Consider the following 18,335-nt stretch of genomic DNA (forward strand, 5'->3'; position numbering starts at 1 on the left):
TGCCTGAAACAATTACTATGAGGGTTGTCAAGTGGTATTTTCAAATTCCATATTACTTCTACATTTACTAGGAAGAGCTTCCCTTCTCTCCATTTATTTATATCACTAAAGACTCACAAATCCTTACTGTACAGATTACAGTCCTTTGCTATCATTTATTTTTTTGCTCAAATTCCCAGATTTGGTGTGTGGGAGATCTTCATGTTGGCCCTTGTGCCCTTTTGACAAGTCCTCATCATTTTTTCAGCACCTCGTTAGTTTCTGGTACAAAAGGTTCCAGACTCTTTTTATTTTGCATGCTCCCACCTAGAATCAGTCATTTTACCATTCTCTTTTCACTGGAGAATGGTCATTTCAAAACCAAGACATAGCTGAAATTTTCTCATTGCTACTCAGATATCCATCTAGTAAATAAGGTAGAAAATGTATATATGTCCACTCACACATATCACTCAAGAAATACTCATTAGTTTTCCTTTTCTTCCCTGAAATTTAAGTCTAAATGACATCTACTAGGTACTGAGTGTTGAGTTTTTAAGAACGCACTCATACAGATATAGCCAGTATTAGTTACATTTTAGAATATTTTCTGGGATAAAAATATGCCCTTAATCATATTAGTTTATTTTCATTCTTGGAGTTCCCACATAATTTGTGCTACGTGTGAATTCCCAAACATTCCTGATCCTCTCCTAGGTTTCTCTAATTGCTTCCTATCCTGTCCCCCTGGGAAGCAGCACCTTGTTGCCTCCACAAAGGTCAGCAGCAGCAGTCCAGACAACATTTGAAAATAACTTAATAACCCTGAACTGCTGCTCCCCTTTGGACAATTTCCTTAGAGCATTAGTCCTTTGAACACTGACTTGGTTCCAGAAAATGTCCCTTTCTCAGTGGGAAGACTCGAAATCCCATTCAGTCTTCCCCTCCCTCATTCCAAAGAATAGGACGGAGGGTAGGCAGTAGAGAGAAGGAATTAAATACTTCTTTTTGGAAGAATGTAAGCTTGTGTGCGCACACGTATATATATGCACACACATAATTTGTTCTTTTAAAAAAATAAACAGTGCATTACAGAAATCAGTACTGACACATCATAAATTTTTAAAATCATGTACAAGACAGAAAAAAAAAATCTCTGCTTTCAGCAGTCTGGAAAGCTCCTAAGAATAGGTTCTATATAGAGCTTAGCCCGCTGTCAGCATTCAGGGGAATGATCACATCTCCTGCAATATCATTAACTCCTGAGTGAATGAAAGAGAAAAGCTTCCCTGTTCCTCCTGAATCTTTCAATTGCTTTTTCAGTTTTTCTTTCTCTGCTTATCCACATCCATCTTGGTCCCCAAAGCCATTGCCCGTCTGATAGTACAAAGAGTAATTTTTAACTTGCTTCTTTGTTGTTTTAGAAGGAATTTTTTGTTTTGATTCCTTTTTGTTTGGTTAATTTTTCTTGGTCTTGAGATTCTATTAAGGGATGTCATAGTTAGAGCCCATATAACCTCCACAGAGCAAAAGATGGGACTAAATCGTTTTTCTTTTCTTCTTTTTATAAATTTATTTATTTATTTATTTTTGGCTGCATTGGGTCTTCATTTCTGTGCACGTGGGCTTTCTCTAGCTGCAGCGAGTGGGGGCTACTCCTTGTTGCGGTTGCGCAGGCTTCTCATTGTGGTGGCTTCTCTTGTTGTGGAGCACGGGCTCTAGGCACGTGGGCCCAATAGTTATGGCTCACGGGCTCTATAGCACAGGCTCAGTAGTTGCGGCACACGGACTTGGTTGCTCCACGGCATGTGGGATCTTCCCGGACCAGGGCTTGAACCCGTGTCCCCTGCATTGGCAGACAGATTCTTAACCACTGCGCCACCAGGGAAGTCCCTACATTGCTTTTCTTTAAACTGAGGGCTTGTTCTATTGTGCCATACTGGTATTTCATTCAATGCTTGGGCTGGAAGTCCGAGATCAGGGTGCCAGCATGGTCACATGATGGCCCTCTTCCAGGTCACAGACGTCTGCTGTGTCCTCACAAGGAGGAAGGGTTTTTGAGGCTTTTTAAATGCTCTACTGTTGCCTTGTTTTATGTTTTTTTTAAGAAGTCTAGTGCAGGTCAACTTATTTAGCTTTTCTAAGTAATTTAGCCTTTTTGCCTAGAGGATATGAAGATTTCCTTCAGGACTGGAAGATATTTCCTCTATGTCTGAAGTCAAATAGTTTTACAATATGTCTCAGGATGGATTATTTGGAATTAATCTTTCCACTTATTAAGCAGGCCGTTTCAATATGTAGATTTGGGTCTTCTTTTACTTCTGGAATATTTTCTTGGATAATAATTTTGAGTGTTAGCTATATCCCATTGTTTTGGTTTTTTTTAGGGGACTCCATTTATACATATGGTTATTTCTGCTTTGCTTATCTCCCATTTCAACCATTTTCTCTCTAACCATTTATATTCCTTTCTTTATCTCATTTTTAATCTCTTGGTTATTTTCCTGCCTTTCTTCCATGCCCCTTATTAAATTTTCACTTGAGTCTATTCTCCTTGGGCACTTTGTAATTCAGTCAATTTTATAATGATGTTTTCTTCCATTTCTCTCCTGCCTTCAGTTTATTCTTTTCATTAATTCCTAGCTTTTGGTCTTTCTGTTTTAAAATCTGAATATCTTATTCAAGTTGTTTTTTTGTTTTTGTTTTTATAGCCCCAAATGCTTATCTCCTTAATTCAGTCTGGAGTATTGTCTTAGGATTTTCTTCTGCATTACAGTTGTTTCTGGGGAAAAGGGTATCCTCAGCTAAAGTATATCAAATCAATTCTGTTTCCTTGTAGTAACTTTATAAAGACTTGTTTAGTTTCCTCTTTTCATTTTGCAGGTTTGGACTACTCTAAAAGATTCCTAGTTCAGTGAAGCCCTCTTTTGTCAATGTACCAAAGTCCCATTTCTTTACTAGATTTCTTTTTTTTTGGTGGTGGTGGTGGTGTGAAGTAGGTATGAATCCTTTGTTGTTTTTTTTTTTAATTTATTTTACAAGAGACATTGTTTTATGCTTTTACTTCCTATCCCCTTCACCACCTAATCACCAAGGGGGAACCACTCCCTTTTTGCCTTTTTATTCTCCAGAAGCTCTACCTTCAAAGACTGCCTCATGCTTTGCACACACTTTTATGTTCCTATTCTTCTGATCTACAAAAAACCTTTCCAGTATTTTTCACATTCTTGAAATGGTTTTAGACCAATTTTATGGCTGCTGCTAACTCTCTGTTCCTCTCTCCTCAGAGCAGTTTTTCTCAGACTGCCTGCCCTTGCTTGACAGAAAGGTGTGGTAGTGCTTTGGTAGCTTTTACTTTTAATTTACAGCTTTGAACATTCTTATCTTGCAGGTATGCTATCAACATGTTTTCTGTGCAGTTTTATTTGTTCTTGCTATTTTATATTTTGCGGAAGGTTACACGAGAAGATGTGGGTTTAAGCGTCCACTCATTGTCCAAGGCTACTTAGAAGTCACTGGCTTGAAATTTTTAGTACAACCTAAGCAACATGAACTCAGGCTATAAAACTGTATGAGTGCTGGCTTATGATAAATACACTGAAGCTATTTTAAACTGCAAAGAAACATAGTTAAAGACAGGCAATTTTCCTTACAAATTTAGTTGAGTTTCTAGTTCATTCTTTTGGGGGCCCAGATTTATGGGTAGTTGGTGTATAGTAGGTTACCAACTTGAGTTGATTCTGAGCTTTGTCTTCTATTCTTGGACCTTATAATATATGAAAGCTAATTTTCCAAGTTTATATAATTCAGCAACTGCCTCTAAGCTTCAAGGTTCAGCTGACCTGAATTCCTACCTACATTTAGTATTTGGCCTCAATACTTCTTACTTTCAACAAGTTCACTGACACATCTAAAATGCTTATTATATGATATTATATGATATGCAGCATGATTATTTTTTTAGCAGAAAGGTCAAACTGTCTTACTGTCAGGAATGGAAACTTCTAATTTAACTTTCAAAATAAAATAGCTTTCAAAATCTGTGAATAATATATTTTAGTTGTGTTTTAAAAAATGAAATGACCTATGATTTCCATTATTTTAAGACAAATAACTCTGGTTACTACATAAAATGAAAAGCATAACAGTCATTTAGGTTAAACAATACATATTACTATGCAAATTTCTATAATATAGTATTTTAAATTATGTCTACTTTTCTGCTTAAAATCTAGAAAAAGACTCAGGGCAACAAGTATGAACATGCCTTAATTAATTCTATGTAGTTTACACTTTCAAGTCTAAAATTTATAAAATAAGAACAATTCTAAAAAATATAAAATTCTTAAAGATAAACTGCAGAAAATGGAAAAATCTATGTTTACCACATAAATGAAATAAAACATCCTGGAAAATAATCAAAGGAAAATATTGCTGAGACTGTGTAATATTTAAGTCTCACTGTGGAAAGCTTAATGCTACTGACAAACCAAAATGTCACGGAAAAACAACTTTCTTACTCAATAAGTAAAAATGCGTTAAATTTATACATAGTAAATTTACTTTATTTTACTTATACCTAGTAAATTTACTACTAAAATAACTCAAAATATAGTATTATAAACCTCCAAAAAGTTATTATTAAAATTATACAGATAATTTTCACTGTCCTAAAAGTGCCCTGTGTTCTGCCCACCCTCAGAAACCACTAATCTTTTCACTGTTTTCATAGCTTTAGCTTTCACAGAATGTCATATAGTTGGAATCATACAGTGTGTAGCCTTTTAGATTGGTTTCTTTCACTTGGTTATATGCTTTTAAGGTTCCTCCATGTCTTTTTATGGCTTGATAGCTCATTCTTTTTAGTGATGAATAATATTTCATTGTCTGGATATACCACAGTTTATCCATTTACCTACTGAAGGATATCTTGGTTGCTTCCAAGTTTTGGCAATTATGAATAAAGCTGCTATAAACATGCATGTGCAGGTTTTTGTGTTGACATGAGTTTTCACTGTGTAAATACCAGCACAATTGCTGGATCCATATGCTAAAACTATGTTTAGTTTTGTAAGAAACAAGCAAAATGTCTTCCAAAGTGGCTGTACCATTCTGCATTCCCACCAGCAATGAATGAGAGTTCCTGTTGCTCCACATTCTCATCAGCATTTAGAGTTGTCGGTGTTCCCAATTTTGGTCATTCTAATAGGAGTGGTAACTCATTGTTCTATCCATTTACATTTCCCTGAATTTGTAGTGTCTTTAAAGAAATTTTTAAAATATTAGAATTGAGCTTTCGACCTGAAGAGCTACAGAGAAGTTTTTTTAATTTATGGATAAATTCTTGAAAATGTATATAGGAAGAAATTATTTTAAACTCCTAACTGGATAAGAACATATAAACCATTTTAAGTATCATTTCACAGTGAATTATTTGTATTTACTTCTGCATATGAATATTTCTCTTTTTCTACTAATCCAGAACACTTGAAATAAAATAAAAGCCCCATTCTGAAGACTTGATCAAAATGAGGTGAAGTAAAATTTCCCACCTTCCCCTTTGTGTTTATCTTTCTCTCTCCTTGAAATAAGATACTGTAAAATGGATTAATAAAAACCTGTGCTTTATTTCTCCACAAATCTAAATCTACCTCATTTCCTAACTAAAATATTTCCTGATTACTAGAGGGTTTTTAAGTATGGTCTAAAAGATTCTTGACAGAAAAAAAAAAGAACTTGAGAAAATAAAACAGTCAAATCTTGTACTTCCCCTAGATGTTTCATATTACCAATTTAGGGTTAAAAAAATAGTAGGTATTTAGTATTCAGTTAATGCTCTATTTGGTGGTGGTGGTTGTCTTATTATAAAGAAATACTTCGTAAGATTTTTCTTTGACAAAACCACTGCATGAATTCAGTGTAAGAGCTAGTACCAATAACTAACATCAATTTTATAACTTACTTCTGAGAGAGACCATTTACTCCTGTGGTTGAGGAGATGAATGAGTAGAACCCATAATTCTTTAATGCATGGACAGGGGCAATGGTGACTCATTAATGCTTCAGAAGGCCTACCCTGCAGGAAAGACCCAAAAAGAGTAACTTATAAGACAGCAGAACTTTACATGCCACATATCTCCCCAAATGTTTTAAAAGAATGATTTAGATGACTTAAAATTTATGCTCAATTACATAAAATTGTTTATAAAAAATCATACCATTTCATTAACTTTTAAAATAAATTTCCATTTAAAAAACAAAAGTACACAATGAATTTTATTTTCAACTTAAAAAAAACCTCTGCTTTAATCATCTAGCCCAATGGCCAGCAAAGTTGTTCTGTAAAGGGCTAGATAGTAAATATTTGAGGCTTTAATAGTGAAATAGTCTTTGTAACAACTATTCAACTCTGCCATTGTTCTACATCAGTCACAGATAATGGATAAAAAGGATGAGACTGTGTTCCAGTAAAATTTTACGTATAAAAACAGGTGGTGTGCTAGATTTGGCTGCAGGGCCATGGTTTCTAAACCTTGATCTAATCTATCAGCCAAATAAAAAGACTTCTAAGAAAATGATTAGAAAATAAATTTTGATTCTCTGTAATGCAGACTAAATTTTTTTGTAAGAACAAGTACAATTATTAGGAATTTATAAAGGTTAGGCAACTTTACCATTTTTGTAACAAATATACCCTCAATGGCCCCAAATAATACAGAGAATATGCACTGTAAGTATAGCCAGACTTCTGAAATTCATAATGTGTTCATTATTTCACATACTACATACACTTTTCTAACATAATACACAGTAAAAAAAAAAAAAAAACAACAGTAAAGACATTACTATATCATATCTGGTCAATCTACTAATTATATTAGTTGTAAATACATGGACTAGATTTAAACAATATTAAAAATAAATACATAAAACACAATCTAAATTTAAAAAAATTATAAATCCCAATTTCCCATAGGTAACATTTATGCTTGTAACCTGAAATAAGTGATTATTGTCAACAAATTTCCATTGCTTGAAAATAAATGAATACCATAGCACTTTCAAATCACTGTCTGCATTAAACACTATGATAAGCAATTTAGTAAAAACATGTAATTTCCCCCATGATTCTAGACCTTTTATGAAGACAACCAAACAAAACCTCTCTTTAAATATGTCAACTAACTTTAGCTAAGTACTCATTTATTTTATTATATAACAACAAAACAATAGATTATTAAAGGGCTGGTATCTATTTGAACAGAAATTAAATTTCCAATCATTATCATGAACATTCTGTTTTTATTTATTTTTGACAAATGGAAAAGGCTATTTTTTTTAAAACAGCTCTAAAACACTAATTCCAGCCTGTTTTAAATGTTTACCTCAAATTCTTTTCCCAACCACCTCCCAAATAAAAATAAATATAAAATTAGAAGAATTAACAAGTAAGCCATTTTAGATTCTTATGGGTCAAACCACATGCATTAAGTACTGACTATTGCCATTAAATACCAAAAGTGCAAATGAACTCTTAAAACATTACCTTATCATACCTGTTGAGGGACAGGTTTATTAAATCACAAAGAAGATTTTCACAATGTTCTTCAAATAGGCTGACATTGGTTAAATTGTCACCTGCCAGATTCATAAACTGATGACTATATATAACTTGTTCTAAAAATGGAATAAGATAAATTCTGTTTAAAACTACAGTAGATTTTAGTAATTCAGAAGGAGGAAAGTGACTGTATACCTTTAAATTAACATAACAAAACTGCAAAATAACAGTTAAAAGCAAATGTTTTGCAAATAAAACTTTGAAAACAATTCCTTTCTTATACGAGCAGTGATAGACATTAGCTTAAAAAAGTTTCAATCCTCCCAAGTACCATTTAATAGATTTTCTTAATTTGGCCACCTGAAGAGCAACAATGCAACATCACTTCAAAGAAAAAAATACAAGACAGGAAACACCAGAAAATCTTTACCCATATTTCTAACCAATAAAGCCTTTAAAACATTATTCCTTTAACAAATACTGAAAAAATAACCATGTACAATTGTTTTTTGGCATGAAATAGAGTAAACCAAGGTAACGGATACCAAAATTTGAACCTGTCAGAGTAATTTCATCTGAGTATTGCTCTAAGAATATATTATTTGAAATACAGTCCACATGAGAGAGGAAATCATATGTTTGTGTACACCTTTATATGTTCACATGTATGTATATAAGTGCTTACACATATACACATACACATATATGTATTTTCGTATTATTAATGCATTGAAAAGTAGGTATTGAGGTAAAGGATATGTTTATTACCTAAATAATTAATAATTTACAACTACAGGAGACCTTAAGATGGCGGAGGAGTAGGACATGGAGATCACCTTCCTCCCCACAAATACATCAGAAATACATCTACACGTGGAACGACTCCCACAGAACACCTACTGAACGCTGGCAGAAGACCTCAGACTTCCCAAAAGGCAAGAAACTCCCCATGTACCTGGGTAGGGCAAAAGAAAAAAGAATAAACAGAGACAAAAGAATAGGGACGGGACCTACACCAGTGGAAGGGAGCTGTGAAGGAGGAAAGGTTTCCACACACTAGGAAGCCCCTTCACGGGCGGAGACTGCGGGTGGCGGAGGGGCCTCGGAGCCGCGGAGGAGAGCACAGCAACAGGGGTGCGGAGGGCAAAGCGGGGAGATTCCTGTAAAAAGGATCGGTGCCAATCAGCACTAACCAGCCCGAGAGACTTGTATGGTCACCCGCCAGGACGGGTGAGGGCTGGGAGCTGAGGCTCAGGCTTCGGAGGTCAGATCCCAGGGAGAGGACTGGGATTGGCTGCATGAACAAAGCCTGAAGGGGGCTAGTGCGCCACAGCTAGCCAGGAGGGAGTTCAGTAAAAACTCTGGACCTGCCTAAGAGGCAAGAGACCATTGTTTCAGGGTGTGTGAGGAGAGGGGATTCAGAGCACGGCCTAAACGAGCTCCTGAGACGGGCATGTGCCACGGCTACCAGCGCAGACACCAGAGACAGCCATGAAATGCTAAAGACGCTGCTGTAGCCACCAAGAAACTTCTGTGCAAGCACAGGTCACTATTCACACCTCCCCTCCCAGGAGCCTGTGCAGCCTGCCACTGCCAGGGTTCCGTGATCCAGGGACAACTCCCACGGGAGAACACATGGTATGCCTCAGGCTGGTGCAATGTCATGCTGGCCTCTGCTGCCACAGGCTCCCCCGCATTCCTTAACCTCCCCGCAGCCTGAGTGAGCCAGAGCCCCCAGTCAGCTGCTCCTTTAACCCCGTAATGTCTGAGCAAAGAACAGACGCCCTCAGGCGACCTACACACAGAGGTGGGTCCAAATCCAAAGCTGAACCCCAGGAGCCCTGTGAACAAAAATGAGAAAGGGAAACTACTCTCAGCAGCCTCAGGGCAGCAGATTAATCTCCACAATCAACTTGATGTATCCTCCATCTGTGGAATAAGTGAATAGACAACAAATCATCCCAAAATTGAGGCGGTGCACTTTGGGAGCAACTGTAGACCTAGAGTTTGCTTTCTCGTCTAATTTGTTTCTGGTTTTATGTTTATCTTAGTTTAATCTTTAGAGTTTATTATCATTGGTAGATTTGTTTATTGATTTGATTGCTCTCTTCCTTTTTACTTTTTTTAATATATAGATACATATATTTCTTTCCTTCTTCTCTTTTTGAGAGCATGTATGTGCATGCTTCTTTGTGTGATTCTGTCTGTACAGCTTTGCTTTCACCATTTGTCCTAGGGTTCTGTCTGTCCGTTTTTTTTTTTTTTTTTTTTTTTGGTATACTTTGTAGCTCTTATTATCACTGGTGGATTTGCTTTTTGGTTTGGTTGCTCCCTCCTTTCTTTCTTCGTTTTAATACTTCTAATTTTTTAAATCATTTTTTAATTCTTTATTTTAAGAACTTTCTTTTCTTTTCTTTATTTCTTTCTATTTTTCTCCCTTTTCCTCTGAGCAGTGTGCCTGACAGAGTCTTTGTGCGCCGGACGGGTGTCAGGCCTGTGCCTCTGAGGTGGGAGAGCCGAGTTCAGGACACTGGTCCACCAGAGACCTCCCGGCTCCACATAATGTCAAACAGCGAAAGCTCTCCCAGAGATCTCCATGTCAAAGCTAAGACCCAGTTCCACTCAACGACCAGCAAGCTACAGTGCTGGATATCTTATGTCAAACAACTAGCAGGACAGGAACACAACCCCACCCATTAGCAGAGAGGCTGCCTAAAATCATAATAAGGTCACAGACACCCCAAAACACACCACTGGATGCAGATCTGCCCACCACAAAGATAAGATCCAGCTTCATCCACCAGAACACAGGCACTAGTCCCCTCCAACAGGAAGCCTACACAATCCACTGAACCAACCTTAGCCAGTGGGGGCAGACTCCAAAAACAACAGGAACTATGAACTGCAGACTGCGAAAAGGAGACCCCAAACATAGTAAGTTAAGCAAAATGAAAAGACAGAGAAATATGCAGCACGTGAAGGAGCAAGGTAAAAACCCACCATATCAAACAGATGAAGAGGAAATAGGCAGTCTACCTGAAAAAGAATTCAGAGTAATGACAGTCAAGATGATACAAAATCTTGGAAACAGAATGGAGAAAATACAAGAAACGTTTAAGAAGGACCTAGAAGAACTAAAGAGCAAACAAACAATGATGAACAACACAATAAATGAAATTAAAAATTCTCTAGAAGGTATTAATAGCAGAATAACTGAGGCAGAGGAACAGATAAGTGACCTGGAAGATAAAATACTGGAAATAACTACTGTAGAGAAGAATAAAGAAAAAAGAATGAAAAGAATTGAGGACAGTCTCAGAGACCTCTGGGATAACATTAAACGCAGCAACATTTGAATTATAGGGGTCCCAGAAAAAGAGAAAAAGAAAGGGACTGAGAAAATATTTGAAGAGATTGTAGTTGAAAACTTCCCTAATATGGGAAAAGAAATAGTCAAGCAAGTCCAGGAGGCACAGAGTCCCACACAGGATAAATCCAAGGAGAAACATGCCAAGATACACATTAATCAAACTAATACAAAGAAAAAATATTAAAAATACAAGGGAAAAGCAACCATTAACATACAAGAGAACCCCATAAGGCTAACAGCTGATCTTTCAGCAGAAAACTCTGCAAGCCAGAAGGGAGTAGCAGGACATATTTAAAGTGATTAAAGGGAAAAACCTAAAACCAAGATTACTCTACCCAGCAAGGAACACATTCAGATTCGACAGAGAAATTAAAACCTATACAGACAGGTAAAAGCTAAGAGAATTCAGCACCACCAAATCAGCTTTACAACAAATGCTAAACGAACTTCTCTAGGCAGGAAACACAAGAGAAGGAAAAGACCTACAACAAACCCAAAACAATTAAGAAAATGGTAAGAGGAACATACATATCGATAACTACCTTAGATGTAAATGGATTGAATGCTCCAACCAAAAGACATAGACTGGCTGAATGGATACAAAAACAAGACCTGTATATATGCTGTCTACAAGAGACCCACTTCAGACCTAGGGACACATACAGACTGAAAGTGAGGGGATGGAAAAAGACATTCCATGCAAATGGAGAACTGGAGTAGCAATTTTCATATCAGACAAAATAGACTTAAAAAAAAAGACTATTACAAGAGACAAAGAAAGACACTATATAATGATGAAGGGATCAATCCAAGAAGAAGATATAACAATTGTAAATATTTATGCACCCAACATAGGAGCACCTCAATACATAAGGCAAATGCTAACAGCCATAAAAAGGGAAATCGACAGGAACACAATAACAGTGGGGGACTTTAACACCCCACTTTAACCAATGGACAGATCATTCAAAATGAAAATAAAGAAACACAAGCTTTAAATGATGCAATAAACAAGATGGACATAACTGATATTTACAGGACATTCCATCCAAAAACAACAGAATATACTTTCTTGTCAAGTGCTCAAGGAACATTCTCCAGGATAGATCATATCTTGGGTCACAAATCAAGTCTTGGTAAATTTAAGAAAACTGAAATCGTACCACGTATCTTTTCTGTCAACAACACTATGAGACTAGATATCAATTACAGAAAAAAAGCTGTAAAAAATAAAAACACGTGGAGGCTAAACAATACACTACTAAATGACCAAGTGATCACTAAGAAACCAAAGAGGAAATCAAAAAATACTTAGAAACAAATGACAAAGAAACCACGATGACCCAAAACCTATGGGATACAGCAAAAGCAGTTCTAAGAGGGAAGTTTATAGCAATAAAATCCTACTTCAAGAAACAAGAAACATCTCAAGTAAACAACCTAACCGTACACCTACAGCAATTAGAAAGAGAAGAACAAAACAAACCCCAAAGTTAGCAAAAGGAAAGAAATCATAAAGATTAGAATAGAAATAAATGAAAAATAAATGAAGGAAACAATAGCAAAGATCAATAAAACTAAAAGCTGGTACTTTGAGAAGATAAACAACATTGATAAACCATTAGGCAGACTCATCAAGAAAAAAAGGGAGAAGACTCAAGTCAACAGAATTAGAAATGAATAAGAAGTAACAACTGACACTGCTGAAATACAAAAGATCACGAGAGATTACTACAAGCAACTATATGCCAGTAAAATGGACAACCTGGAAGAAACGGACAAATTTTTAGAAAAGCACAACCTCCCAAGACTGAACCAGGAAGAAATGGAAAATATAAAGAGACCAATCAGAAGCACAAAAATTGAAACACAATCACAAGCATAGAAATTGAAACTGTGATTAAAAATCTTCCAACAAACAAAAGCCCAGGACCAGATGACTTCACAGGCGAATTCTATCAAACATTTAGAGAAGAGCTAACACCTATCCTTCTTGAACTCTTCCAAAATATAGCAGAGAGAGGAACACTCCCAAACTCATTCTATGAGGCCACCATCACCCTGATACCAAAACCAGACAAAGATGTCACAAAAAAAGAAAAATACAGGCCAATATCACTGATGAACATAGATGCAAAAATCCTCAACAAAATACTAGCAAACAGAATCCAACAGCACATTAAAAGGATCATACACCATAATCAAGTGGGGTTTATTCCAGGAATGCAAGGATTCTTCAATATATGCAAATCAATCAACGTGATACACCATATTAACAAATTGAAGGAGAAAAACCATATGATCACCTCAATAGATGCAGAAAAAGCTTTCAACAAAATTCAACATCAATTTATGATAAAAACCCTCCAGAAAGGAGGCATAGAGGGAACTTACCTCAACATAATAAAGGCCTTATATGACAAACCCACAGCCAACATTGTTCTCAATCGTGAAAAACTGAAACCATTTCCTCTAAGATCAGGAACAAGACAAGGTTGTCCACTCTCACCACTATTATTCAACACAGTTTTGGAACTTTTAGCCACAGCAATCAGAGAAGAAAAAGAAAGAAATAAAAGGAATCCAAATCAGAAAAGAAGAAGTAAAGCTGTCACGGTTTGCAGATGACATGATACTATACTTAGAGAAACCTAAAGATGCTACCAGAAAACTACTAGAGCTAATCAATGAATTTGGTAAAGTAGCAGGATACAAAATTAATGCACAGAAATCTCTGGCATTCCTATACACTAATGATGAAAAATCTGAAAGAGAAATTAAGGAAACACTCCTATTTAACACTGCAACAAAAAGAATAAAATACCTAGTAATAAACCTACCTAAGGAGACAAAAGATCTGTATGCAGAAAATTATAAAACACTGATGAGAGAAGTTAAAGATGATGCAAACAGATGGAGAGATATACCATGTTCTTGGATTGGAAGAATCAACATGGTGAAAATGACTATACTACCCAAAGCAATTGACAGATTCAATGCAATCCCTATCAAACTACCAATGGCATTTTTCACAGAACTAGAACAAAAAATTTCACAATTTCTATGGAAACACAAAAAAAGACCCCAAATAGCCAACACAATCTTGAGAAAGAAAAACGGAGCTGGAGGAATCAGGCTCCCAGACTTTAGACTATACTAGAAAGCTACAGTAATCAAGACAGTGAGGTACTGGCACAAAAACAGAAATACAGATCAATGGAACAGGATACAAAGCCCAGAGATAAACCCACATACATATGCTCACCTTATTTTTGATAAAGGAGGCAAGAATATACAATGGAGAAAAGACAGCCTCTTCAATAACTGGTGCTGGGAAAAATGGACAGCTATGTGTAAAAGAATGAAAGTAGAACACTCTCTAACACCATACACAAAAATAAACTCAAAATGGATTAAAGGCCTAAATGTAAGGTCAGACACCATAATAACACTCTTCGAGGAAAACATAGGCAGAACACTCTATGACATAAATCACAGCAAGATCCTTTTTTACTCACCTCCTAGAGAAATGGATATAAAACGAATATAAACAAATGGGACCTAATGAAACTTAAAAGCTTTTGCACAGCAAAGGAAACCATAAACAAGACAAAAAGACAACCCTCAGAATGGGAGAAAATATTTGCAAACAAAGCAACTGATGAAGGGTTAATCTCCAAAATATACAAGCAGCTCATGCAGCTCAATATCAAAAAAACAAACAACCCAATCCAAAAATGGGCAGAAGACCTAAATAGACATTTCTCCAAAGAAGATATACAGATTGCCAACAAACACGTGAAAGGATACTCAACATCATTAATCATTAGAGAAATGCAAATCAAAACTACAATGAGGTATCACCTCACACCAGTCAGAATGGCCATCATTAAAAAAATCTACAAACAATAAATGCTGGAGAGGGTGTGGAGAAAAGGGAACCCTCTTACACTGTTGGTGGGAATGTAAATTGGTACAGCCACTATGGAGAACAGTATGGAGGTTCCTTAAAAAACTAAAAATAGAACTACCGTACGACCCAGCAATCCCACTACTGGGCATATACCCTGAGAAAACCATAATTCAAAACGAGTCATGTACTACAGTGTTCACTGCAGGACTATTTACAATAGCCAGGACATGGAAGCCACCTAAGTGTCCATCGACAGATGAAAGGATAAAGAAGATGTGGCACTTATATACAGTGGAGTATTACTCAGCCATAAAAAGAAAGGAAACTGAGTTATTTGTAGAAAGGTGAATGGATACAGAGTGAAGTAAGAAAGAGAAAAACAAATACCGTATGTTAACACATATATGTTACCTAAAAAAGAAAAAAAAAGGTTCTGAAGAACCTAGAGGCAGGACAGGAATAAAGACGCATACGTGGAGAACAGACTTGAGGACGTGGGGAGGGGGAAGGGTAAGCTGGGACGAAATGAGAGAGTGGCATGGACATATATACACTACCAAATATAAAATAGATAGCTAGTGGGAAGCAGCCGCACAGCACAGGGAGATCAGCTCTGTGCTTTGTGACCACCTAGAGGGGTGGGATAGGGAGGATGGGAGGGAGACCCAAGAGGGAGGAGATATGGGGATATATGTATATGTATAGCTGATTCAGTTTGTTATAAAGCAGAAACTAACACAGCACTGTAAAGCAATTATACTCCAATAAACATGTTAAAAAAAAAAAGAAATCCTTTTAATTTGTAACGAAGTCAAGTAGTAAGCCTCTCTGTAGTTAGTCCTGACACTTTAAGACAGTAAGTGTTACGTTATAATGTACACATCATTGTGTTAATCACAAAGACTGTTCTGAACATTAAAAATGCTCAAGTGCTTAAAAAAATAATAATTTACAACTATATAATATTTATAGAAAATTGCCAATTTGACAACGGAAACTAAGGGTGTCAAAGAGCAAGACCAAGAAATAAATAGGCAACATGTGAAATAAGATTACCATCCATAATATATACAAACCTCTACTAATTAATTAAAGAAAGGCGGGAAAGAATGAAACAAGAGATAAAACAAGTACTTTGCAAAATATAATGAACAGGTAATTAATAAAGCAAATATAAAAAGACAATAAAATTAAAGATGCTCCACTTCACTGGTAATCGGGAAATTGCAAAAACAGAGACTCAGTATCATTTTTCACGCATTAGTTGGCAAAAAATACGATTAATAATATCCACTACTGGCAAGAGTATGAGGCAAAGGCATGTTCACAGTTAGTGTACATAAATTGTGGAAACTTAATATACAACACCAGAGAAGCATATAAAATACTAAAAGTGCAATGTGCCACATCAATTCCAAAAACCTAATCTATTAAATAACTTGTACAAGTATTCAAAGATGTATATCTTATATCTACATAAGGATGTTCAATGAAATATTATTTGTAATACCAAAATAAACAGAATTAACTGAAATATCAAAAAATAGACTTGGCTAAATAAATTATGATAGGTCCATAAAACTGTATGAACTAACATGAACAGATCTCTAAAAAACTGTTAAATGAAACCCTACATAGGACAATATGATGATACCATTTGTGGTTAGAAAGAAAAACAAAAACCCTACCTATGAGTTTCCATATATGTATACTAATAGATAGTAAGTATGGATGGATGGATAAATGGACCAAGCCGTTGCCAGTAGTTATCTCTAGAAAAAAGAAGTAAGACCTTCACTTTTTAGTTTGGTTACTGTTTGATTAAAAAAATAATAATAATCAGAAAGCACTTATTGTATAATTTTAAAAAACAATTTAGATTAAAAAACATTTACATTAAAAAAGGACATAAATCAGAAATCCATAAACTTACTCAATTTTTCACCAAGCATGTGAAGAATTTCCAGCACTAGCCAATGGATATCTAAGTGGAGATGTAACAAATGCCATGATGGTGGGAAAAGCTGTGAATGACATTAAAAACTGTGACTGAAAATTCATAACACTTTATTAGGTATTTCATAGCATGTCACAACACTCCTCCATAATGCACAGGTTAACCTAACACTATTTAAAAGCTCAAGAGAAACCTCTGTCTTGTTCATTAGAGGATTTTTTCACTGGAGATCTTTAAAAGCAAGATATACTCTTAACTGATGTTGTTTAAGACAGACCCACCTTGGGGCTGCTGAACAGACTTGTATAGTAAAGGCCCCTACCAACCAACTGAGATTCTACTACAGCTGCAAGGCAGTAAATGAATTTCTTTAAACACTTATTTTCATGATTTTGTTTTAGACTTTAGCTAGGAAATATGTTTTTAAATGTAATGAATACCCAGGAACTTCCATAAGATATTTTAACAAGAACTTCTGGATTATCATTTAGACACTACTGTCATGCCCATAAAGAAACTAAAGTTAAAAGTGGTGAAGAAATTTACCCCTCAATTAATGCTTTAGGATTCAAACCTAATTCTACCTGATTCAAAAGCCAGTGCTCTTTACTGTGCTAGCAGATTATCAATAAACTTTCTCCAGTCAACATTTCGAATCACTAAAATAATACAATGATACATACTTTTTATTAAAACAACTATGATGAATGATGGAGAGGGGTCTTGCCTTATCAAACATGCAAACAAAATAAAACACAACACTAATAAAACAGTGCTGGCTCAGGAATAGATAGTAAATAGCAAAAATAGGGAAGAGAGAAATGGATACACATGATATGTCAAATCAGTGGGGAAAGCATAGGTCATTCAATAAGAGACAGGATTATTAACTTATTCATCTGTAAGAAACTAGATTTCCTACCTCACAGTACATTTTTTAAAAAGAGATGAATTAAAGAGATAAATGTAAAAAAAAAAAGTATGTTTTTTACAATAACATAGGAATGATACCAAAGAAAAAACTGATAAATATAACTATATAAAAAAACTTAAATCATCTATCTACCTAGCAAGTCAGCTTAACTGCTGAAAAAAAAGATAAATGAAAATATTCGTAATACATCATACCAATAGTATCTCTAATTTTAAAAAGTCCCTAAAAAAGTATAAAAGACAGATGCTCAACTGTAAATACCAATTAAAGCATTAGCCTTCATATATGAGAATGGTAAAATATAAGAAATATATAGAGTCTTGAAAGATGCTTTTTATTTTATGATTTTTTCGTTTTGCTGATATTTCAGAAGAGAACAGTATTTCAGCATATGATTTTTTTGTTTATGTGTTAAAGACTCCATCCCCCTGCTTTAAAAATTCAGTCTTCTGATCTTCAAATAACCTATACTTTCAAGTCTGTCTAATTAAAAGCCTATGAAAGGCAAAACCTAGTTTGAGGACACTTGCACACATTTTTTTATTTCTGCTGCTAGATATATTATTAATTTTAATTTTCTTAAGCATTTGATGGATATTCAGAAAATAAAAATCAGTCCAA

At 35.4% G+C, this 18,335-nt stretch overlaps 1 protein-coding gene across 4 annotated transcripts in view; it reads right to left on the bottom strand.

The window, feature by feature from the left end:
- MMS22L (MMS22 like, DNA repair protein) overlaps positions 1-18,335 on the bottom strand; it is a 142,539-nt gene that overhangs the window by 111,780 nt on the left and 12,424 nt on the right. For 3 of the 4 annotated variants that reach the window (XM_079939782.1, XM_079939781.1, XM_079939780.1), the window contains exons 7-9: positions 16,757-16,847; positions 7,526-7,656; positions 5,942-6,055 (exon numbers count right to left, since the gene is read on the bottom strand). In XM_079939782.1, the coding sequence (XP_079795908.1) occupies positions 5,942-6,055; positions 7,526-7,656; positions 16,757-16,847 (336 nt within the window). Of the gene's footprint in view, positions 1-5,941; positions 6,056-7,525; positions 7,657-16,511; positions 16,596-16,756; positions 16,848-18,335 lie in introns of all 4 variants that reach the window. The other variant, XM_079939783.1, reaches the window with a different exon arrangement.

This window comes from Stenella coeruleoalba (assembly GCF_951394435.1).
Source record: "Stenella coeruleoalba genome assembly, chromosome: 12".
NCBI classification, from domain to species: domain Eukaryota; kingdom Metazoa; phylum Chordata; class Mammalia; order Artiodactyla; family Delphinidae; genus Stenella; species Stenella coeruleoalba.